The 26,782-nt window shown below is 35.2% G+C and overlaps 1 protein-coding gene across 1 annotated transcript in view; it reads left to right on the top strand.

The window, feature by feature from the left end:
- Positions 1 to 26,782, top strand: part of LOC114943195 (muscle-specific protein 300 kDa-like) — a 126,039-nt gene that overhangs the window by 71,606 nt on the left and 27,651 nt on the right. Inside the window, 18 exon segments of the mRNA XM_085489991.1 lie at positions 982 to 1,295; positions 1,297 to 1,480; positions 1,482 to 11,744; positions 11,746 to 12,384; positions 13,979 to 14,089; positions 14,211 to 14,516; positions 14,712 to 14,846; positions 16,896 to 17,297; positions 17,299 to 18,501; positions 18,503 to 18,658; positions 18,660 to 19,530; positions 19,533 to 19,792; positions 19,794 to 22,491; positions 22,494 to 22,857; positions 23,095 to 23,791; positions 24,198 to 24,497; positions 25,043 to 25,510; positions 25,512 to 26,012. Of these exon segments, the coding sequence (XP_085346117.1) occupies positions 982 to 1,295; positions 1,297 to 1,480; positions 1,482 to 11,744; positions 11,746 to 12,384; positions 13,979 to 14,089; positions 14,211 to 14,516; positions 14,712 to 14,846; positions 16,896 to 17,297; positions 17,299 to 18,501; positions 18,503 to 18,658; positions 18,660 to 19,530; positions 19,533 to 19,792; positions 19,794 to 22,491; positions 22,494 to 22,857; positions 23,095 to 23,791; positions 24,198 to 24,497; positions 25,043 to 25,510; positions 25,512 to 26,012 (19,872 nt within the window).

Below are 26,782 nucleotides of genomic sequence, written 5' to 3'. Positions count from 1 at the left end.
CTTGGAATTTCTACTCGGGATCATCATTATTTCTGATCGTCACTTCTTCTGTTCTCTATACTCGTCTCCTTCTCCTCAATATCCTTGTTTCTTACTCCCTTTCTTTCGCTCGTTCGACGTGTTATGTGCTCTCATTTTGTGTTTACAATTCTACGCGCGATTAGAGTTACCGCGAGAAAATCAAATCCTTACAAAGTAAAATTCAGGCGCGCACTGAGAGATCTAAACTAATCGTACAACGAGGGACACCAAACTTAGAACCCTTAGATCCATGATAATAAAGATCTACTGCCGTTGGACAAGTCTGATTGTTGTTAACTTCGCTAATTAACTATACGAATCAAATCGCTTGTCTAGTCTTAAGTTTTGTAAGAACTTTATTTACTATCGCGTGACAATCGAAGAATAACGATGACGATAGCGGCCGCATGTCAAGTTCCATGTCTAAAACTTGATCGGAGGCAAAGACAACTAGTAGAAATATAATTTGAAACTCACGTCTCTTCGTCGTCGACGTTCCTCGATAAGAATCAAGCGATTACGTTTTTAATATCACACAACTTTTCTAAGTAAGAGTTTTTATCGATCACTGATTTTCTATAATAATAAATATCGCTCCACGAGATTTTGAACGGGATTATACCTTTGATAAGAAAAGAAAAAAAGAATTGTGTTATCATGTGTATATGAGCACGTGTCTTTCGTCCTAAATAGCCACACGCTATATAAGTAAGGAAAATAAAAGATCTATTTATTGCCAATCGGTTTATTCGAGTACGTTCATTCACGAATCCATTCAATTGACTTGCTAGATTTAATAGATATTTCCGATACCTGCGCAATTAAATCTTTTAGCTTTAAAAATGATATCTGTCCCTACCACCCCCACCCCCAATAAATATAAAAAAAAATCCTCGAAATTGATAGTATGTGTATTCCATTGTTATGCCTTGGCTGACCCTTCTGCGACGGATAAAGCAGAGCCTGCAGCAACGGATAGAGGATTGGAAGCAACGCAGCAAAACACTGCTGGATCAGATATATGAGGTAGATCCGTACTACGCGTCTTCAAACGAAAATCGGTTTATTGGTCAAGCCTCGTATGCCGATATCGCAGCTGGACGTACTAGTCCGAGTTCGAGAAACTGTAGCCCGTATAGACAACGAGACGTTACTCCTTCTACCACGGCCACGCAAGTATTACAACCTGTGTTTATACGAGTTCAGAAGTCGACTGTAGAATGTCTTCCATTAAACGAGGCACAAGTGTCAAAGGTACAAATTCAGGAAAGCGACTAAACCAAAGACGCAAGCGCAAACCAAACTGCAGGCACAATGCGTGCAGACGATGGACAATCAAGCTACAATCGAAGTGGAAGAGAATCAACAGGATATACCCGAGGTCCTTGTCGAATCACCTGTAACCCATCGAGGACGATCGCCAACGCGGAAGATAAACTCGTCTACGAAAAACCCTAATGGCGAAAGTGATTCAAGAAGAAAAGCTCGATAGATACGATAATCGTCGACTTAACGTGACTTCGAGGCAAGAAAAACGAGCAGAATCCGCAAAAAATACCCTGAAACTGCACGAGGAGCACAAAGGACGTTCACCCAGTCCTATGTGGGTTCCGGGTTCCACTTCTTATGCCGACATTCTTCGCGGATGTATACAGACGACGCAGGTTAACACTACTTTTACGGAATCACCAAGACAAGAAATGGTACCTTTATCTGGGGAATCTTCAGGAGGTCAAGCTCTACCACCTTGCACGGAACAATTTCCTATGAATGTAGACGAATCTCCACAAACCACCGAAACTTCGCAAGTCGCATCGATGCAAGAAACGCAGGTAGAAGACATACAAATCGCGGAGACTTATTCTCCTGAAACTTCCGTAGTGAAAGTAGAAGAGCAAAGCTACACCGAATCTGGGCCGAGCAATTGGACCGATAAACATTTAGAAGATATGCTGCAACCTTATGAGAATCTGCCAAGACAGTCGGTCACCGAGACGGTGCAGTCAACCGAGATCTACGACTATATGGTGCCGGAGCCGATACCAAAGTTAATAGGTTTCATCGGGTCTCAGCTCGGAACATATCCGATGAGTTCGTACGTTTATGCATCTTCCGGTCATCAACAAGTCCAACAACTCGATACCGCAAACTTGAATCCTTATAATAACAGCTCTTTGACTTACGCGCCAGAGCATTACGTCGTGCCAACTGCATATCTTTCAGCATCGGATATTTACCAACAGACCCCAATGCAGCAACAATGTCCCGACGACACGAGACACGAGATTTCGATGTTGGTAGAGAAACCTGTTGAAGTGCCAATAGTTAGACAAGAAGTTCCTAAAGACGCGGTTGTAACTGAATCTGTCGATAACTCTAAACAAGAAGAACCTGTAGATATCTCAGAAACTTCTAGGATAACCGAAACAGAAGGAAGAGACGCGTTACCATCGAATGAGACGGAAATTAAAGGACAAATCTTTTCTTACGCTCAAATACTCTCGCAGGGACTCAGCCCGCGCACTACTTTATCAACACATGTCATTAATAAACAGGATGTCATCAACAAATCGCCGACTATGGATCAACAGAATAAGGAGCAATCCTCTTTATCGTTTTGCGAAGCATTACCGTTGCAGAATCCCAAGTACGAGCAAGATTTAGATTCGATTCCGAGATCCAAGCAAGTTGGACAGTCCAAAAAGAACGATTGGGACACGATAAAGAAACGGGAGACCAAAAAGAAACAACTGAATGAAACTGAGCAAATAGATGAAAAGAAATCTCGAAAACTTGTCGATAAGTCAACAGAGAAACAGAACAAGGAAAAATTAAGCCCGCCAAAACAGTTGGAAATACAAGATAAATCTAACGTCATCAGTGATAACTCAGAAGAGAAGAAAAGAGAAGAAAAATCAATAGAACAAGAAAAACAAAATGATTCTAAAAAAATAAATCTGTCGCAAGAAAAGAAACGTAAGCAAAAGAAGAAAAAAGTACACAAATCTGTAGGAGATGAAATTGATAAAGCTCTTAAAGAGATTGAGGATATGGATAAGCAGAAAGTAAAATCTCAGAAAGAAAAGCTTAAAGAACAGATCGATGAACAAAACAAGTCTCAAAAGTCTGCTGACGAGGCGCTGGAAAAATCTAAAGATGAAGCTGACAAGAAACAAAGTAAATTAGGCGAAGCCATAAAGTCAGGAAAGTCTAAAAAAATGGCCAAAGTAAAAGAAAATGTATTACATGAACAAGTCACATTGCAAAGTCAGATAAACCCAAGCGATCAATGTATTTTAAAAGATAACGTGGAATGTAAAGAAGATATAAAAAACGCGAAAGTTTTAAATTCTAACAACGAAGAGAAAGTTCAGAAAAATATTTCGAACAATATATTAAAAGATCAGCCTCAAATCGATAAAGATGTTTACATTAAATCTGATAAGCCTGATTTTAAAACAAAACATAAGAACAAAACAAATAAAAGCAATACAAAAGACAAAGGACAAAAAGAAGAATCTTTAGAGAATAAAGTTCAGGAGCAATCCGATATTCTAAATGATAAAACTGATGATAAAATCAATATCGATGAAAATAATGTAACAGAAAATACAGAACTATCAGTCGCTTGCAAACTTGAATTGGAAAAAGAGAAATCAAATGCAGTAGAAATTGAAAGCACAAAGAAGCACAAAGATACTTCAAAAAAGGAGAAAAATAAAATAAAGTCGAAGAAATTAAAGCTGAACGCTGAAACTAATAACAAAAATCAAGAGAAACTTGAACACGATACTAAAGAAATAATCGATGATAAACATTTGAAATCTATTGAACCTATGATTAATACCGAAGTGACAAAGTCCGAATCAAAAACAATTGATAATGCAGAAATTGCTGATAAAGTAAATAGCAACGCGAAAAATAAAACTAATCCTAAAAAGAAAGACAAAACTTCTAAAAGTAAAATGAAATCTGAGACAGCAATCGATCATACACTATCAACAATTCCGACAAGTAAAGTTCAAGATGAGACTGAAATAAAATTGAATGAAACAGAAATCGAGAAATCAAAACATGAAAAAATCGATATTCCAAAATCAGAACAGATAACTGAAGCTAAAATTACAGAAACAGCAGTAATTGCCAATCTTGAGAAAATTCAATCGAAAGAAATCGAATTGACATCTAATACAGTTCCGCAAACACAGGCTATAGAACAAACTGATATTAAAATGTGTAAAATTGATATACATGAAGCTAAAGAATTGAATACAGAAAATAAAAAACTGGAACATGACCAAACAAATGTTAAATTAGAAACGGAAAACCTTATGAAAGAAAGTTCAGAGACTGCAGATATGACAGATGAGAAAGAAGCTATTGATAATGATATTAAAATTGAGAAAACTGAGACACACGAAACAGAGAAACGTCAAATAAAAACGGGGAAACAGAAAAAATCTCAGAAAGCAAAAATAAATGCTCAGGATAAAAATAAAGTAAAAAAAGATAACATTGATTTATCACAAGTTGCTGAAAGCGAAAGTAAATCTGCTGGAGAAAAAGATGAACTTGAGAAATGTCCAAATGTATCTACGATAGAAAATATCGTTCAAGATCAATATATAGAAAAATCAAATGAGACTGAATCGGTATTAGTACCCGACAGTAGCAGTTGTCTTGTTCAATCAAAAATACCTGATACCGAAAATAATCTCAACATCAAAATAGACGAAAGAGAAAATGCAACTCTTGGCCAAGTAAATAAACGCGTGCCGTCTCTTTCTAAGAGCAAGAAAAAAGACAAGTCGAAGAGCAAAACTGTCATTCAATCTACATTGGCACATGATATAAAATCTGCAGAAACTGAATCGAAAGATGTAATTCCAACTGCAGTTGTCAAGTCAGATATATCAATAAAAGAAGATAATGAAGCTATAAAAAATATCAAAGATGTTGATAAACCAGAAGCAGTCTCTATTTTAAGTACAAAAGTTACATCAGAAGAAGAGATTGCTTCTACGGCATCTGAGAATTTAACTAAAATTAGTTCTGCTATAGAAACTATTCCTGTAATATCTGAATCTTCACCAGAGGTGAGTAACATGAACGTAAAAGAAAAAGATCAGATTGTTAAAGAAAAGAAATTTGATCATCATAAACAAAAACCAATTATCAAAGATGATAAAGATAATAAGACCGATGTTATCAAAGATTTTTCAATAAAAAATGAAAAATCAGAAGATGTTACATCTAAAAAAACAAAATCGAAATGCACAAAGAAAAAGGAAGCCTTATTTCCTAAACCTATCACTGAACAAACAAAACATTCTTCTTCCTTTCACGACAAGCTCCAAGAAAAAATCGTTTTCAAAGATAATTTAATAAAGGAAAAAGAGATTTCTGAGCCAGCAAGTCCTGAACAAAAATTAGACAAAAATCCATCTTCGCTTATAGAAATTAATAATATTGAGACTAAAGAGACGCAAGAAACTAAAGAACAATTGCTGAAAAATGCTGAGGCTGAAATTAATCCTGAAATTTCGAGCGATTCGGTCGCCGAGGCTAAAATATATGAGAATTTGGAATCCGAACAATTGCCACCGATAGGAAAGGCTTTGATTATCGAAAGAACAGTTACTACCGTAACCACCACCAGTACCAGTATTCCAGGATCGATAAAAATCAAACCTGCCGATATCAAGTCCGTGAAGTCGGTAGAGATCTTAGAGAACATACCCCTACCCAAAATCGTAGGTTCAAAAGTTACCGAATTGATTACTTTGCGTCCTGAAACCGTAGAGGCTAGTCTCACTACTACTTACGCTAGGGTAGGAAACGATTTTCCCGTTTCTAGTTGTCCAACGCAATCAAATCGGGCGATAAATTTTGAAATAGGTCTAATTTCCGCGAATTCCACCGAGAACAAAATGGCGTCCGACGAATCAACTCCGCTTGATAGCACGCGAGATAAAAGGGAAACTTGCCCGGGCATTTCGAAACAGTTTGATGACGCGTCGACGATTATTGCGCTTGAAGATAAAGAAAAAGAACTAGTTTCTCATTCAGATGGTGACATGAAAGGACAGGAACAGGCAATTTTATTAAGTGAATCCACAATCAAACCGGAAAACATCTGTCAATCCGATATAAATGTTTCTGAAAGGGATCGCGAAGCAGATGATACGAAGGAAGAAGAGACATTCTCCGTTGACGTTATTTCACATAGTAATAATATTATAAAAAGTGAAAATATTAATAATTCTGTCGAAACGAATAATGTTACAGAAATTGATAAAATTGATCAAGTCGTATCTTGTATTCCGAACATGGAAAAAGAAGAACTAGAAGAAATTAAAGCCAATATTCAAAATATAATTCAAAATCAAGAAGAAGAAGTAGATGAACAAATAGAAACAAAATGTGAAAATAATTTCATCAGTAAAATAAAGAGCGAGAACATACCCGAAAATGTGCAGGCAGAAAAACAAATAGTACCTGATTATTTATTAGATGTTATTAAGCCTTATGCAATGGATCGTCACGCTTATAATCAGGCAGAAAGTAATTTTTATCGCAATTTTAAAGTAGTTAAAGTAGTAAAAGAGCTTCAGCCACCCGCTGCTGTAATTCAGACAAAACCAGAGGATATAGAAAAAATTGTACAAGAATCAGTAATGAAACCTAAATCAACAAATCGAGAAATGTCTGAAATTAATCGCAGAAGACAAGCTCTTTTCATAGAGACACCAAAATATCCAATCAGCAGTTTTTACGAGATTGAGTCACAATGGATTAAAAATAAATCCATCTCTGAAAAATATATGTCTGTTTCAACTGACTCCGATTCCATAAATTCTGCAGTAGAAAAAATTGATGAAACTACTGAAGAGAAAACAACAGTAGATACAGAATCAGCCAAAGAAATTCAACAAGAAGAACAACAAGATATAACATTAATTAACTCAACTGCTGATACTATATTACTCACTAATGTAACAGAAGATTTAAATAGTACCGACAGTGATTCAATATCACAAGCAATTAACAAAAGTACAGAATTAAATGCCTCTGTTGCACCACCCATTGAAAAAATCCATAATATTCAGCTGACAGAAACTGAAATAACAACAGATACAAATGTACAAATAAAAGATGCTGTTGCGAAAAATAATATTAAGACTGAGCAAGAATTATTAGAAATTAAAACAGAACCGGTAATGCCATCCATAAACTTGGAATCTGATGATGCTTGGATGGCTCTTCTTGAGGAAGAAATAATACTTGATGATGACTTTGACGACGTTCCAGAAACTCGTAAAGATGTCGATGATCAAACTGAAAAAAGAGAAGAAGACATTGAAAAGGAAAAGCCAATTATTGAAAAACAAAAAGAAAAGATTGAAAGACAAGCAGAGATTAGAAAATCAGAAAAAGAAATTGAAAAACCAGAAGTTGAAAAAAAAGAAATTATAATCGAAAAACAAGAAAAAGAATATGAAAAAAGAGAAACAATGAAAGAAAAACAAGAAGAAAATATTGAAAAGGAAAAAGCAAAAATTGAAACTTTAGATAATGCAACTGCGATGGAAATCGCTGTTAAGGATGAATATCATACCGGTATAAAAGATATTCAGAGTGACATTTTGTATGTAGATAGCAAGAAGCAAAGCGACAAAATGAAGAATCAGCCAAAGAAGAAAAAGGAATCAAAACATATTAAAGATACAAAAACTAAGGACAATACAAAAAATAAAACTGGATCTAAAAAACAAAACAACGTTGAAATTAAAACAAATACTACTGACAGCTTATTGCCAACACAATGTAATTTAGAAAAACATAAAACATTGGAGAAAATAACTGAACTTGAAACAGATAAAATAGAAAAATCTTTAATAGCAGGCGAACAACAGTCCGAATCGTTCAAAGATGATGCAAAATTGGAACAAAAAGCGCAAGATACTATTGAAGAAAAACCGTCATTAAAATTCGAAGAACATAAATCAAAATCTAGTAAGAAACCCAAGAAGCAAATCGACAAATCCGCAACTAAAGAAAATTTAGCAAAACATCAGGATAATATGAAAGAAGATCACAATAACGTATTTCCAATAACAACGGAAGTTAAATCAAATGAATTTGAAGCATCATCGATTGTACAAAAACAAGAAGAATCAACAGGGAATAAATACGACAGTCCATTAAATTCGAATGCCAAATCGTGGGCAGCCATTGTCGGTACAAAAGATGTAACAGAACCAATTGTTTTGGAAGACAATTCTTTGAATAAAATATGCTCCATTATTTCTGAAGATCCAATAAATGCCAAGAATATTGAAGAAATTGTAGAAATTCCACCAAAACAAGATACACAGTCTGCTACATTAGAAATGAGCAAAGATGTTATTGAGGATATAAAAACGGATATAAAAATGACGGATAAAATTGTCAAACCGATCGCAGAAAAATCCATTGAGTCAAAGAAACAACTTAAAGAAGGCAACAAATCTTATGCGCAAGTCGCAGCCTCTTCTCGACGAACTTTCCCTCAATCTTCTCAAGAGAAAATATATGATATTCTTAATACACGTATAATTGAATCTATGCCATTGAAACCTGATCCTAAAATAAGCAATGCAAAAATACTCGATGAGATGCATGAAAACTTAACTACAGAAAAATTATTAGAACAGGATCAAGCTGATAAAATAATAGCACATCAATCTGTTGATCAAAAACTGGATACAACAAAGTCTAGTTTTCAAAGCGAATCAATTCCTTGGGTAGAAGAAATAGAGGAAGAAATATCGACACTTTCGTCTATCTGTGCTATTCCTACTGATTCAAAAGATGATGAAACAAAACCGGAAATAAATACATGGGCTGCAATAGTGGGCAAAAAATCCGTAGAATCGCCAGAAGTTAATAATATTCTTAGTCCTGAGCAAAATCTGACACAGATTGTAGAACGACCTTCGGCACAGGTTCAAATTTATGTAGAGGAGACCCTCGAACAAGAATCGATAGAGAATTTGATTCAAGTGGACGAACAAGGTTTCATGGAATTTGTTAATCGAAAAGAATTGCGCTCCAGACGTTCCAGATCACGTTCTCGAAGTGCTAAACGAAATGATGAACACGCAGAAACTTTAGATAGCGACAAGAAAGTTAAAACATCCAATGTAGGATCTGAAAATAAAACCAAGAAGAAGATTGAAGATAAAAATAAGAAACCTGTACAAAGACATGAGAACGAACAGAAAATAATTGTGGATCGCGACGAATTGATAAAGAATGTTAAAAAAGATGTGCAAAATCTTCCTAAACCATCTGAAAAAATAAATGCATCTAAGAACAAAAATGCAGTTAAGCAACAAAAAGACTTAAATAAACGTAAGAAAGAAAGTGAGAAACCACTTGCTAAGAATAAAATTCAGATTGCAGAGAGTAAAATTATTGAAGAAATAAAACCCGAACAAGACAAAACATTTGAAAACGGAAAAAGTAAGTCGGAGATAAACGAGTCTAGCCAGGATCAAATAAAACAACCTATCGAAGTTGATAAGCAAAAAGAATTAACACAGATCGAGAAACAAGAGGAACAGAAATTTGTAAATGAGATGGAAATATCTAATCAGTCGCAATCGAAAAATATTGTCACTGAAAGTCAAGAAACTAAAAATATAGAAGACCAATCAATAAAAGAAACACAATTAATTGAAGATATAAATATACAAGAGAACAAATATAAAAATGGAAAAGAATTTTTAGTTACAGAGCAAAGTAACACTACAAAATCTAAGAAAAAATCAAAAAATAAAAAAGCAAAAGTCATTACTGAGCAATTGATTGGAAATGTTTCCGATGTAAGCAAAAAAGAGATACCAATTGGAGAGTTGGAAGAGAAAAGGGAATTACTAGCGGAGCCAAAATTAGATGATGAAGTAAAAATAAAACTCGAGGAAGCCACTACTAAAGATATAACACATAATAAGTCTACGAATAAAAAAATTCCAGCAGAGGAGAATAAACAAGAAGATATTAAGCAGCAAACTACTGATGAAACTACAGAACAAAAAAGCATTGAACAGAACGTAATTGATGAATCAAAGAATACAAAAATGTGTGAAGAATCATACATAAAACAAGTAGAGGAAGACAGAAAGGAACCAAAAGAAATTTCTAAATTTACAAAAACGGAGAAACGAAAACAGAAGAAAAAAACAAAAGCTATAGTACAAAGTGAAGAAGATGAGAAAAAAGAAGTTGAAATAGAAAAAGATGTTGCCCAAGACAAATTCATCGATTCGTTTAGCAACACAAACATTATTGAAGATACTACAGTTGAAAAGACGGTTGAAATTACAGAAGAAATTGCAAATATTACACCATTAAAAGATAAAATAGATGTTGCAATTGTAAAGGAAAGTGATGAATCGTTAACTGATATACAAACTGCACAAATAGAAACAACTGAAAAATCTTTAGAAAAATCCGAAGCTGTAATCAAAAATATAACATTACTTTTGCAAATAAATCCCATAAAAGATAAAGAAAAACAGAAAAGTAAAACTAAATCTAAAAAAGAGAAACGGAAAAATAAATCTCAAGAGACATTTATGGCTGATTCTACGGAAAATGAAACATTATCTATTGCAGAAAACACTACTGAGATTACAAACATCTCTAAAGATATAAGTGATACACAGGTTGAGGAAGATGTCAAAAATCAAAAATTAGATAATGAACCAACTGAAATTTTACAATCTTCAAAAGACACAGTTGAGTTACTTGCATCTTCTATAAAAAAGGAAATAGTTGAAATTCCACTATCATCCGAAAAGAGAGATGAACAAAAATCCTTGAATGACGCTGAAATCGAAGATAAACAAGAGTCTAAGGAACAAGAAAATTTATTAAAATGTTCAATGGAAGACATTACTAGTATTATAAATGAAAATGTATCGACTACCAGCAAATTGATTGATGTAACTACAAAAGAGACAGAATCAAATTTTGATAATTCAACGGAAAAGGAAAAAAGTGTTTCAACTGAGACGAAATTTAAAGAAAACCTTGAAACGTCTAATGAGGAAACAAAAGAAGAAATCAATCGTAAACAGAACACATATGAAGAACACATGAAAACATTAGAAACAAATAATGCTGCAGAACTACCTGTAGATTCGGAAAAGATAAAACCAATCACGGAGAATGAACAAATTATACATCAAAAAGAAAAGCTCGTTGAACCCGAGGACGCCACATCCGATTATGACATCACTTTGACAATGGTTGATACAAAACAACAAACTGAATTGCCTGAAATAGAAAAACCCCATTCCAAACCTGATGATGACACTTTGGAATTGTACGATATTACGATAGTTGACAGTGATCAAATAAAATCAATAACAGACAATATTGAAGCAGATAAACCCGATGAAATTGAAGTAGATAGGTCCAATCAACAAGAGAACTTTGATGTTTCGATCGAGCCCGTCAAACCACCCAAAGTACAATTCTACATAGCGGATGAGATTTTAGTTTTAAATTCTGATCGACGGAGAAACGTTCCATCGACATCTATTCCGCAGGAACAACCCACCACCCAATCCAAGCTACACAATTCACAATACCTTTCCATTGACCATGGTTTTTGGCTTGACAAACGATCTTATCATGAAGCTGAACGCGATCACTTCGAGAACTTAGCTATTTGCTGCAAAGAAAAGAATCTCGCGCGGTAACGAACCAAATTCCGACGATCGTAATCGTCCCAGAGATCACGATGACGATGGCGACGGCGACAATTCGGGCGGTAGATCACAGCGCCCTCATAGCGACTCGCGTTTGTTCTTCGGCGGACCCCAAACGGAGCGTATGATAGCCGATCTGCCGGGTGGCATATGTAGCTGGAGAGACTATAGCACTTACTTATCGAATGAGAGCGAGCGAACGCCGGATCATAGCTTGTCACTTGGGACAGTCGACAATCAAACGGTTGAGTCAGACTCCTTATTGGATTATTCCAAATTACCAAATGATGACGTTCGGTTATCCCCTGATCGCCATTTAACATCTCCCTTCTCTCAGGATCCAACAAAATCTCTGGTAGACCTAGTTTCCGAAGTAAATCCCGAGTATTCCGCTGTATCTTTTTCTAATAGTTCCCAAAGTTCCGATCCTAGCATTCGCATCCAATCGTCGGCCTTTGCCCATCTTCGTCCACGATCCAAATTGCATTTAGGTAAAGAGACGTGGCAAGATCCCGTGCAGCGGTGCAATTCAGACGAGGAAGCGGAGACAGAAACGATTGCCGAAGAAAACAAGATTGAAAACAGGATACGCAGGATCCAGGTGCGATCACCGTCATGGCCAGTGTTCGGTTTTCTCTAGTCGAGTTTGAATCAAGTTCCATTGTTCATATATGTGTATATACATATATATGTATATATACTTGTTACTTGATTTATTACTAGTTTTTTCGTTCCCTCTCTTTTTCTCTATCTCTCAGGGTGCGATTACATGGACGCGCGGAAACGCGGAAACGCGGAAGAGAAAGTAACTAAACTTTACTAGAGTCCCGCATTTCCGCGCGTTCCGTTCCGTCTGTTTTGATTGCCTTATATTACATGGAGCACATTTTGAGCGGAAAAGCGGAACGGTATAGTGACAAATAGACATTTGTATTAATTTTTTAAATTTATATTTACTTAATTCATTGTAATTCCTTTTAATATGTTCATCTTTTCAACTTATCTATTGAATACAAGCATTTTAATCAATAAATATAGTTAAATATTAATATTTTATAATTCCCCGTTCCGCTTTTCCGCTCAAAATGTGCTCCATGTAATATAAGGCAATCAAAACAGACGGAACGGAACGCGCGGAAATGCGGGACTCTAGTAAAGTTTAGTTACTTTCTCTTCCGCGTTTCCGCGTTTCCGCGTTTCCGCGCGTCCATGTAATCGCACCCTCATTTTATATAACGATTACATTTTCCTATTCGATGAGTCCAGTATGTGTAACTTTCTTAAGTCCAGTATGTGTAACTTTCTTGTGTGATTCATCGATATAGCGCGCATATATATATACGTATTTGTGCGTGTGTGTGTTTGTTTATGTGTATTCTTGCTCTCTTCCCGCTTATTACATTAAATTATTGTTATTGTAATTCTACTTTAATCTCACATAGCAGCACATAATTATAATTAATCTCATATAGAGACAGCAGAATTAAAATTAATCAATAAAATATATTTTTGTCTTTTGCATGAAATAATAATGACTCTATCATTTTTCTGCATTATATGTATATGTATGCTTATTATATATATATATATATATATATATATATATATATATATATATATATATATATCAAAATTATCTGCAGTAGAATGTCTCTTCACATTACACATACTCCAACATGCCAACCTTTCCATTATTATACATAGCTTGTAATATCAAAAGTGGAATATATGATATATAATGGAACAATAATTTATATAATAAAAAATTATTAGCAACTAGTAGAGAATAAAAGTTGATATGCATTTTTTAATTCTCTTGACTTTTGACTGCTGGCGATTTTATGTGATTTTAGGTCTTTGCATTTGGATTGCTTAGCAAAATATTCATTGACATCTTGCATGAAGACTTTTCCATACATGTAATAAGAACGTTTATGCAGACTTTTATAATAGTTTTGAAGAAGTTGTTCTCATCGATATCGCCTTCTTAAATGTGTTTTATATTGTGCCATTTTGTAATCTTACCCCATGCAACACCTTCTTTTACAGGTTCTAAAAGTTTTTTTGATGCTAATGAAATTAATACGCAGCGTGAAAGAATTGATTGGACTCCGTCGTGTTCACAGCATAATTAAGACAGTAACAAATCTTACAATCGACGATGTGAAATTAATTAACAAGCATTTATGTTTTAGGATACTGTTGAGGAAGGCCTCGTTTCTCTGCAAACCAGACTTACGAGTTTCGAAGAAACAATGAGTTACTTGCCTATGGACAACATAGAATCCATGCTGTCATCTCTCATGGTAAGAATGTAAAAACGACATATTTAGGCTAAATTGAACGAAGAGAAAAATGAAGAACTTTTATCATTACTTTATATTGTCATAAAAAATCGAAAAAAAATCCTCTTTATATCTACTTTAGACTATGTTGACGGAGCTACGCACCTATGACGAGCAGATTACACAGCTTCAAAGGAGATTAAATGAGATTCCTGCCGATATTGAGTCTCGAAGGCTTTCGATAGCTTTGACGGAAATTCACACCCGTGTAACTTCCCTTCTCAACGAAGCAGAACAAGGACGGGTCGCTGTCGAACAGGCGCGAGAAGAGCGAGAAAGACGCGGCCAAGAGATTCAGACTTACAAATTATTCCTTGAAGAAACAGAGACTTGGCTAAGAAACGTCGTATCGAAAATCGACGAACAGCATTCGCTTAACACCAACAAGGTCTGTTGGATCACGTTATTCATTGGCATAAATTAATTATAATAAATTTGATCAAGTACATATATATTTAATTATTTGATCCAATGATTGTTAGATCTAATTATCTATTAGACCTAAAACATCAATATATTTAATTTATAATAACTGCACGCGTGAAATAATAAATACTGATGATTCGCTTGTCGCAATGGGCAGATTTTACAGGAAGAATTGAGGAATCGCGCGAATCGTGTCTCTGAATACGAGTCATTACCGGAAGTGAGCGCGCTGGCGATAGGGCTGAGGAAAGCCCTCGTGAATGCGATTAATCAGCTCGCACAAAAGCAGCAGGTATTCAACGTTTTCCAAAGTTTGGGGGCTTTCGCAAACATCACTCTTTTTGGTGCCTCGATCGCTTAAAATAATATTACAAAGGATTCAGGATCATATTACTTCCGGTCTCACAAGAATTAGTCGAAAGATCGTGCTATATAGAAAAAAAAATATCTGAAAGACTTGAGATTATTTTACAAAATTAATGGCGAATTAAGAACTATAAATGACAAAGATAAAATTATAATAAGCCATTAATAACTATGCATAATGAAAAAGAATTTTCGGATGTGTGAACAGCCGATAAATCTGCATCAAAAATTCCTGCCTCTTATTTGGGTTCTGAAGAATCTGAAATATTCGCTTTAAATTTTGATAATATGCATAATATTTAATAATTATGAACGATGAACGCTAAATTCTTTGTAATAAACGGTAATGAACAATGTTCGACAATATGGTACAGGCATTCTAGTCATCGAGCTTAATAAAATAATTTCTTTTGCACGGCTTACGGACACAAAAGTAATTCTATTATATAGAAAGCCTTATTCTGGGTATATACATTTACATTATATTTTTTTCTTTATCATTATATCGCTGCAAACAATCACATGCGCTTCTCATCACGCACATTTCACTATAGATATCACGTATCGTACATTATTTCATATTGTTTATTTATTGTACATTATTTGTATCATGACTGTTATGTATTTTTCTGTTAATTTTAAGGTGATGGATGTAGTATAGGCATTGCATGTAATTAGTAAATGGAATGTTAATACATTGCTGTAATATGTCATGTTAATTAAAGAATTCTCATTAATATCCCTGTTCCTTTTTACTCTCCATTGTTAATCATTATAGTGTCATACCTAGCGATGTGAATAATTAATTAATGGTAATATATTATTATAAAAATGATGTTTACGTAAAGTATATACTGTTGTATATACATTATATTTGTTTGACCATTAAGATTCGACACAATAAGTGTGCGCGGGTAATTTATCTCGAAAATATTATACAATTCCGTACAAAATAATACAACAAAATTGATCAAATTAATAGATAACTTTAATTAAAATAATTAAATATAAAGCTCTAAGAATATTTCAAGGCTTTTTAATATTAAATATATAAATATAAGACTTTTCTTATATAGTTGTATTTATATATTAAATATAAAACTATTCTCCAAATTTTTACTATTGTACATATATTTATTCATATTATTTATTATTATTAAATATATATGTAAAGATATAATATATGTATATATATATGTATATGGAAAAATCATTTATATATATGTATATCTTACATATTTATTATTTTATTTTATTATATATGTATATACTATATACATATAATTAGCGAATCTTAAATGAAAACTTAAAAAAATATATGTAAAGATTTGAAGATATAGAGTGTATAGTAAAGATACAAAAAATAATGGGAATTTTTAGTCTCTACTTCACTATAAAAATTATAAATAGAAAATTATAAAAACAAAAATTATAAATAGTTTAATTGATGCAAGCTATTACATATTCAAATTGTTTCTTTAAAAACGATTCATTAAAAAAACAAAAAGAAACATGTTGCCAGAAAGATAAATATATTGTATCGCTATAAAAAAGATTAGTTTGTTGAATCGTACATAATCCCAATTAAATAGAATTTATATCTTATTCCAAATAAATGTGTAGTATTTAGTTTGAGTTTCTATTCTGATTTGTTTAATAAACAAAGTTTTACATATTAATTGCATATACATACATATATACAAAACTAATTTTATTTATTCATTTTCTATTTTATTTCATTCATTTTCCATCATTAAAATAAATAATCAGTAACAATAAAATGACGCGTTTTTTCAAACTCGAAATATAGAATATATATTTGTTCGCACGCGCGCGCACACATACGTACAATAATTATTCAAGATACAATACTGTAAATAGATGTTCTCCACATTTCGCTCAGATTTCGTGATTCATGTCCATTGTCGCCATTGCTGTAAATGTAGATTTTTACAAATAATTGTTATCCTCGTAGGAAATCTGCGATGAACAAGCTCAAGCTGATGATGAATCAGAGAAAGATAATGCTACTTTGGATGAAGCACCCTCAATTAATTCCTCCATCGAAGGCGGTCCGCCATCTTTGGCTGATGTTTCGTTACAAACGGGTCAAAGTTTACTAATCGATGACGTTGTGGAGAAGAAAGCCCAATTCACAAAACAAACATCTACAACGGAAATTCCATCGACTACGTGTCAGTCTCTTACGACGCAGACAACCGAGGTTTTATTACCGAGCGAGGGCGCTCAAACTCAAGAGGCTATAAAGATCCTAAAGACCACGAAAGGCGATCACGATGTAATCGAGATAGCGACCAAATACCTGCCACCTAATCTCACCCAAGAGTTGGTGCATCAGGAACAATCTATTTCTTTGCCCTAATGAAGACATCGTCGTCAACATGAAGTATCAGGACGCGAAGAAAACCGACAGTGCCACCAGCGAACTGAACATCGTCCATGTTGCGCCGCAGTCTTTTGAGACGATCCTAGTCGAACCGGATGATATTACTACCGAGGTAGTTGTCGATGCCGACGGCACCAAAAGAATCATCGTGAAAAAATTGCGACGTACTACCACGGTCAATAAACAAACTACCCAGCAACACATGTCCACGTTGTCGACGGCACTCGGAGACGCGCCGCTGATGATGCAAGCTTACTCGGAGGCTGCGATGAGAGATCAGCAAATCACCGTGACCAAGACAAGACCAGATGGTACCATAGAGACTATGACGAGACAGATTTACGGCGGCAAAGTCACCACAGGCGCCTCCGCCGAAAGTATCAATGTGGAAGAATACGAATCCGAACCTCGGTACACGCACATGGTGACACAGGGCCAGATAGGAGATATCAGTTGCCGACCGATCGAAGAGGAAATACTGACGGAGGGTGGTGAATATCAAACAAGGACTTCCAGTGTTCACGCCATGGTACAGCAAGTCACTAAGCGAATCATTAAAAAGACGCACAGAATTATCCGGAAAGTTACTATTATAGATGGCAAGGAAACTACTATCGACGAAGTGATCGAAGAGCCTGAAGAGATAGAGATAAACGAACAGGATATACCGCACATCAGTATCAATGTGGTTAAAAGCGAGGATCAGAAAACTATACTCCCGGCGAGAGAAACATTCGAAATACAACAGCAAAAAGCAACAGGATCAGAGGTCCCAATAGAGCGTACTCCTGAGAGTTCGATGCAAGGACCATTTTTTGGACCGTTTGCTAAGGATATAGCGAGTCAAGCTAAAACAAAAGAAAAAATCGCAGAGAAACCGACCACGGAAAAAAGTGATGGCATCGTGGAAATTGACACATTGAACATTGTAGATAAAAATATATCGTCAGAAGAACCTTTAATGACAGATTCTAAGACAAAGTTAGCAGATTCCGAACAAATTGCAATGCTCTCTCCTCCAGGAGAACATGTATCAGAATTGGAAAATTTGATTAATGTTCCAGATGATGAAAACGTTTCTACTGTACAACGTGATGAAGATATAATACCAAAAGAAATTGAAATACAAGTGATGAAAGAATGCGAACATTTCTTGACTGAGGTAAATGACAGTAAATACACTCGTTATCGATAATCAAGCGCTAATTGATGCTGAACGATCTGCCGTTTTGCAGACTCCTGTCGAAGAAATCCCTGTTTCACAGACAGTACAACCGGAATCTCTAAAATCGCCATTAGAGCCGACCGTAACAGATGACGAATCGGTGGTTCCCCAAGACTACTTGTAAGTCTGACGATGCACCAATAAAATTCGAAACACCCAATATCGAGCTAGAAAACGGCACGGTAGAAGTAGAAATGCACCACGATGTTAGCAGCACTGTAGAAACTGATACAAATGTCGATATATTGAATGTCATTGTGTTAGAAGAGAAAGACGAAAAGGAAGGAATATTACAGAAAGACGAATCACCCAAAAGTAAAAAAGAAGATATAATCTTAACATCACTTCAACAATCGGAGCCACAAAATGGATCGATCATTCTATCGAGTGAATTGGATATTGTTAAATCTAACGAATATACAGAAATATCAAAAGATGTCGAGACACCACTTAAAGAACAAGAAATATCAGAAGAAAAAGAAGAAGATAATCAAAAAGATGTCGAGACACCACTTAAAGAACAAGAAATATCAGAAGAAAAAGAAGAAGATAATCTAAAAGATGTCGAGACACCACTTAAAGAACAAGAAATATCAGAAGAAAAAGAAGAAAATAATCTAAAAGTTATGGAGACATCATTTAAAGAACAAGAAATATCAGAAGAAAAAGAAGATAATCTAAAAGATGAAGCACTCAAGCCAGAATACAAACCGGGATTCCATAAGATTGAAATATCTTTATCTGTGAGTAAAGAAGATGAAGAAGTGGAACCATTGGTGTCCATCAAAACCCAAGCAGAACAGTCCGAGATTGCTCCGTACAGCATAGTCAAAGAGAATGTAGACATTAGTCTTCCGACAGATAAAAGAACGACAGAAGTAATATACGATAAGATTGTACAAACTAGCGCTTTTCTTACAGCTGAAAAGGGAACGGAAACTATACAACAAATAGTTACGGCAGACAAATTTGTCGATGTTACATTGAATCCCCAGAGCAAAGCAAATCAGACACGACGAGTGATGAAAATAGAAAACAGCAATATTACAAAGAAAAGTCAGAGTCCTCAGAAAAACCTGTAGAAGCAGAATCCAGCACTTCTATCGCTACATCGATTGCTGAATCTGTGGAGATTAATGTTCCATCATCTAATTCGTCTAAACATGTTAGTGAACAGCCGCAACCGGATGTTGCAGAAATTATCAAATCTATTACTGAATCGTCTTTAAGCTTAGATGAATGTTATTGTGGCCGAAGAAAATGGCTATCAACCAGATGATAATGACGTATTGTCGATTACATCGAAAGATGATCATGGCATAAAAAGAAAGAGAAAAAAGAAGAAAAAGCAAAAGATTCGATTAATTCAAGATGAAGATCTAACTCAAGTGCCTAAAACCAGTAGTGATGATGCAACATTTACAGATGATAGATTTTCCTTAGATAGTCCTAAATTTGAAAGAGAAGATGACATAAAAGAAGACAATGTAATAAAAGAGGATAATAAAGCAATGGAAAGAGATGATTTAGAAAATATAATAAAGCAAGAGGATCAAGCAAAAGAAATTAACGTTGAAGAAACATTAGAAAAAGAAAGTATTATTGAATATAAAATTGAGTTAGATGACGCAAACACTCAAACGACTATAGAAACATGCGATGTTTCGACTTCACTTACTCCAAAGATAAAAAAGGAAAGCTCCTCCATGTCTATGCAAACATCTCCTGAACCACTACCATTAACTTTAGAAGAAGAGATTCAAACAGATAAAACTGAAGAGATTCATAATGAAACGCAAACAGTTTTAGAACCCACACTTGATCTTATCGCGCAGAATATCGTGGAAGAAGCTCCGGAAGTCGAAGATTTGGGCATACAAACTATGACACCCGAAACTACGCCGATGGAAGAGTTTGCTATTCAAACTAGTCCAATCGACGATGTCCCTATAATCGAAACGGAAGATTCTCAAGCACAAACAATTGGAATTGATGTTTTGTCTACAGAAATGCAGACTTTACCTGTTGAAGTAGCTTCAATGATAACAGATGAAACTCAAACAATAATAAATACTGCGATGGAAGTCGAGCAACAAACTACTCCACCACCAATGGCAGAGAAAGTCATTCTACAAGAAAGTGGCATTCAAACATTATCTCCAAAAGTACCCGAATCTTTAGAAAAAGATGTACAAACAAGTGTCTCGGCTAGTCCGGAACAACCAGAGGTTTTGCATGCAGATACTCAAACAATCGCAATGCTTGAAGCGCCTACTGAAACAATTGAAACACAAACAACACCCGAAGAAAGTCCTCGAGAGCCGCAAGAAACCGAAATACAAATCAAATCAATCAAAGATACTACAATGCAGACGAGTCCAACCGTTGTCAGTCCAGAACCTGTACAAGTATGCGAAGAATCTATTCAAACCATCATCGAAGAAACAAAGCAGGAAGAATCACAGACTAGTTTACCAGAGGAAAGTCAAACCTTCGATAGTTCGGTGCAAATAGAAACAGAAGACCTGATACCACAAATCGAAAAAAGTGTACAAAATATTCCTGACGTGTGTGAAATTAGCGCACAAACTTCATTGGAGAAAGAGAGTCAACCGACCGAGATGACATCAATATCTCAACAAACAACATCAATTCCAACTCATACCGTTGAGATATCTACGGAAGATTTTAAAATAGAAACAGCTGAAAAAGAAAATGCGAATGAAGCGCTCATTTTAGAGGAAGCAATCAATTTAAAAAAAGAGACGAAAGAAGAAGAAATAATATTTACAGAAATAATAGAAACTTCAGCAGCACCTGATGTACAAGTACGAAAAATAGAAGAGATAAAAGAGGTAGAAGTTGTGAGTGACAAGCTTTTTACAACGGTTCCAGAAATTGTCGAGCAGAGAAAAACATCTGTCGAAAAAGAAATATATCAACTTTCTGAAATACCTATTGTAGAAGATAATTTAAAATCATTAGATATTAGCGCGAAAACGGAAGAGGCTACGATATCGGAAAGGGACACTACTCCGGATACATCATTTGAAATTCACGTTCACACGACCATAGAACTATCTGCCAGTGACACGCTCGATAGTGCTACATCTGCTAGCAAAGAAACGTCTGATAGTTCGCAGGACACAACAATTACCGAAGATCTCAACAACGAAGCGGATATTGAAGATCACAATAGCAAGACAATAAAACGACAAAGAAGGAAGAGAAAGCACAAAACCATAAAGCTCAATCTGTCTAAAGACAAATCAGAGTTTGAATCCATATCTGAGCAACCAATGCAAACCCAAGATACTACCTTGAAATCGTCTTCATCAGATCAGATCGAATTAGATCGAATGAAATTAGAGGATATTGCATCGAAAACTATAATAGAAAGTACGACTCAATATGCTGAAGAAGATAATCAGGACATACCAGATATTTCAACTACTTTAAATCAATTTATGATCGATTCAAATTACCAAATTCCAGAAACAACAGCAATACCGGAAGTAGTGCAAACACCATCAGACCACGAAAAATCGTCTACAATTATATCTACACAGTCGTCTCCTGAACCAATGGATACCACTGAAGAGCCAGAAATCGAGCAAACTATTTTCAGTAAAGAATACATTAAATCAGAGTTTCAAACAGAGCCTACAACATCGCCTGCAACTTTCCTTCTAGAAAAATCTTTAGAATATGATATCAAGTCACAATATCAAAGAATACCACAAGCGATGCAAGCTGCTAAGATAATAACTGATCGAGTGAAGACTCTACAGAACACAAACGAGTCAAGTTACCTAGGTAATATTTTACACATTGCACATCTCGAAGAAGTCACCACGGAGAAACTCGTGGAAGAACGCTCGTCGGATGTTCGCAAAGAATTGGCGCAGCTAAGAAATGCTGTTGAAGAGAACGACGTGATACCATCGAAGAATCCTTTGTCACCATCGTCGAAACAATCTCAACTTGGCTGGAAACAATCGAGTACCGAATCTTTCTGAACAAAGAATGTCCGACTGGACCCTCTCACGATGATGCTAAAATGTTCATCGAATTAAAAGACGAGATGAATCATGTCAAGGAAAATGTTTGCGAGCTCGATGACATTTGGAAGCAACTAGAGCCGAGCTATCCGGAACAAGAACAGGAAAGATTACAAAAATGTATGAACGCTCTTGAGCATCAAATAGAGATTATCGAGCATTTTACAACTAATGGAGAGGAACATGCTAGCAGACAACTCGCAAGATGGGACGAATTTCTGAACGGCCTGAACAATGTGTATAGGTAAGATATCTCATGCAAAAATATTGATAAATGGCAATATTGATAAATGATATTTTATATTTTTATTCGATCTAAATTCAGAAACAAAATTCGAAATAATAGAAGAGAGAAAATTCAAATAACTTTAAGGGGATTCTAACGCCTGTTTTATCGCCGATAAAACAAGACGATGTTAGAATTCCCTTAATATTATTTAATACGAATTTTCTATATTAAAATATTCAATTTTACTTACAGACTAATCGACGAGCAACGTAAACAACTGGATAACATAATTGAAAGTGAATGTTCCACACGCTGGAAATTACAGGAACTCGATAAATTGGAAAACATAAATCGCTGCCACATGTCGAAAACTAGTAAACTTCTCAATATCACTTACGAATTATTGCGCGATTATCCAGGCAAAGTTATACCCGACGAAACTTACGCCGCACACGAAATGACGAAGATCATCGAACATAGTGTGTATGTCGAACGAGAGCGTCTTCTCCAATTGCTTGTTTTAGCTGAAGAATATGAGCAAACGCTTCAGGAATTCGCGCAAATCACCGACATTGCTGAAAATCTACTAGCCAGTCCGATATCAGTAACGAATCTGGAATACCTTCAAGAGGAGATGCAGAAACACAGAAAGTTCTTCGTCAACTTGAATCACTGTCGCGCAATCCTCGAATCGTTGGAAGGCAATCTTGACCCTGAAACTAGAGCCAAACACTCCGGTCTGCACGAAGAGCTTCATGATAAAGCGACAGCATTGCTCGATCAAGCAGCTTCAAGAGCGCAACAAATGGCATTGGCCGCGTCACGATGGATGTTATTAGAGCAAAGTGTGAAAGAAGAGAGAGGATGGCTCCAAGTTGCGCATCAACGGGTTCCTGATCTTCAAACAGTCACCTCGACCGACTACGATCAATACATCTCTTTATATCAAGTTAGTAATTTACTACTTACAAAAAAAATTAAAATATTTTGATTTTTTAAAATTATATTTCGATTGGCTATACAAATTGATAAATCCTTTTCTATAATTAAAGTATTAATATTAATGTACCGCGCAAGCTTATAATTTCAGGTAATAAACAATCCGTATAGCCAATAAATAGATTTATAATCGAATCTAACCTCACTTTTTGATCGATGACACAAAACTACTCCGGCATCCTCTTAAGGCTCCTGAGTCCTCGCCATGTTGTGACGTCAGAGGCGAGAAAACACAGGCTAAAAATTCTTACATGCCATTTTTAGATAAAAAGATACTTCAACATCGCCGGCGAGGGCCCAGGAGCCTTAATTATTCTATAAAAACTTAAACGATTTGTTAATTTGTTACGTTTTAGTCTCTATCATCAGACGTAGCAACCCATCGTGCACGATTAATTCAATTATTTGAGGTGGCCTGTAGTCTTCGCGACCTTATTAACATCGAGGATCCCGAAAATCGTTACGGTGAAATCTTGGACGTAATTGTAAAACTGCAAGACAACATTGAATCCTCCTTGAGAAGATTGCTGGCCTTCAGAGAGAGTTGGAATAACCAAGAAACATTAATGAGCCGTGTGGAACAGTGGATGACAATGGCTGAGAAGGAGCTCGCCAGATTACGTCATCTATCAGGAAGTTCCATACGTCAGTTCTGGGTAAGCACATTTTTGCATATATTGTAAATATATTAAATATATGATACCCAATAATCTTAAGCAAAAATATTTATTGGTGGTCTGTACTCGTACATACATTAAGATCACGGTTTCCAACGCATTTGGCCTCGTGCCATTAAAAGCATATGGCTTCGTCTTCGAGAGTCGTATTTTTAGCACAATTAAAACGAAAATCTTACGTCATCGTTATCGTCTCGTCATTTTTTATCAAACAATTTTTTATCACATTTTTTTTATCTACGAATTTTAATACAAAAATATCTATGTATATACATATAAGATATGATTTCTTATTTTAAATAATGCACATGAATATCTTAAAAACTATCAAGAAATGTGGCTCAGATAAAATTGGATAATTTTAAAAGAGAGATATCTCTAATATTAATAGTTTTATTCTAGATCAAAATGTAGAAAAGATATGTGAGAAACCCAACTATAGTTTTGCGTTAAGAGTCAAATTCAGTCCCCAAATTAAAGATACATTTAAAAAATTCTACATCGATGTTTTATTACACTTGCAGGAATTAAAGGCACAATACGAGGTTCACAACAACATGCGTAATGAAGCAGACAATTGCTTCGAGCAAGCTTTACAAATTATACCTTTGTCAGACGAAATATTACAACGACAATTTTATTACGAATTGCAAGATCGTTGGAACGAGATTAGCAACAAGATCAACGAGATTCAAATAGATGTTACTCGCAGCATTTCCTCAGAGGAGATTTCCTCGAACGAGAAACTGAAGCTATTTGAAAAGGAGTTAAACGAATTACGAATAACTATTAATAGCTTTTATGGAGTATTGAAGACGAAAGAGGAACTCGATTTATACATCGAGAGACTCACAGTGCTTTTCGACAGAATTTCTTTCATTCAGGACGAGATAGGTCGATTGGGTCTCTTACCGCAGTCTTTCACAGCAACGGAAAGCGAAAGAGTCGGAGTTTTGTTATCATCGGCTCGTTGTATAGAGGGGCAAATAGGCTGAAGAGCTGGATTCGGCGCAACTGCTCAGAGAAAAGATTCAGCTTCTCCAACGCGGACTGGGTCGCTTCAGGAAGGCCTATAAAAGATTGTCGACGACGCTGGATCAGTGCGAGAACAGCGAAAAACAGGAAAGCGACCTGGTGGCCGCGGCTGTGAATCATTGTCAATCAGTCGCAGATGAGTTGGCGATTCTCTGGCAAGATCTAATGGCGTTAAGACAAATGTTGCATAATTTGCCAACTGGCATGAGAGTAACAGTATCGCCGGTGGGCATCGAGAGAGACCTGTCTAATATACAGGATGTGCACACCGAACTCGAGTCGAGATGCTCGCGTTTACTTTCATTGTTGACGAACAGACTCGAATTGTGGCGACGATTCGAAAGGCAGTTGGAAGCGGTGCAGCAATCTGTTCAAGAAGCCGATTACATGATGGAGCTATTAACCGTCCAAGGCTCTGTCGATTATGATAGACTGCTAAAGGCTACCGAACGACTCGAGGTGAGTAATTTTTTTAAGTCGTTGAAAAATCTGGTTAAAGAAGATTTTTTTTTCTTTTTTCTTCTTCTGCTTCTTTCTCTTTCTTCTTTTTCTTCTTCTTTTACTTTTTATTTACTTATTTACTTATATATATATTATTTTATATCTTATATATATAAGAATAAAAAGTAAAAGAAGAAGAAAAAGAAGAAAGAGAAAGAAGCAGAAGAAAAAAAAAGAAGAAAAATCTTCTTTAACAAGATTTTTACATTGTGTGTGTGTAAGAAATTCTTTTTGTTCTTTCTTCTCGTTTTCTTCTTTTTTTCTTCTACTTCTCTTTTTTCTTCTTTTTTTATATATATGCAGGGCGTTTCAGAAGGAAGGTTTATTCTAGCACATGATTGTACACATCATTTTAAGCAAAAAGTTTATATAAACATATGTTCTATTCTAAACGGTTATAAAGACACAACGTATTCAAGTTTAAAAACAAATACTTGTATTAAATTGGTAGAACGTATAACTTCCTATTGTATTAAAATCACAAATCTGCTTATAAATACTAAATTTATGTAGTATATACCGAGTGTCCGGTGACTCGCGTTTTATACGTTAATGAGAGATTCCTGAGGCAATTTGGAGACGATTTTTCCTCAGCAAAAACAATGAGAAAGGTCATCATTTTTTTAATGTTCTCAATTTTTGAAATCATGTATCTATGTAACTAAGCCTTAAATTAAAATTTTATTACAATAAACTTTACTAAATTAGTAAAATTAACTAAAAAAATG

The sequence above is a fragment of the Nylanderia fulva genome, unplaced genomic scaffold (genome assembly GCF_048542155.1).
Source record: "Nylanderia fulva isolate GAGA-0341 unplaced genomic scaffold, ASM4854215v1 Scaffold93, whole genome shotgun sequence".
Classification (NCBI taxonomy): Eukaryota; Metazoa; Arthropoda; class Insecta; order Hymenoptera; family Formicidae; genus Nylanderia; species Nylanderia fulva.
This window is presented reverse-complemented; position numbering and strand designations above follow the sequence as displayed.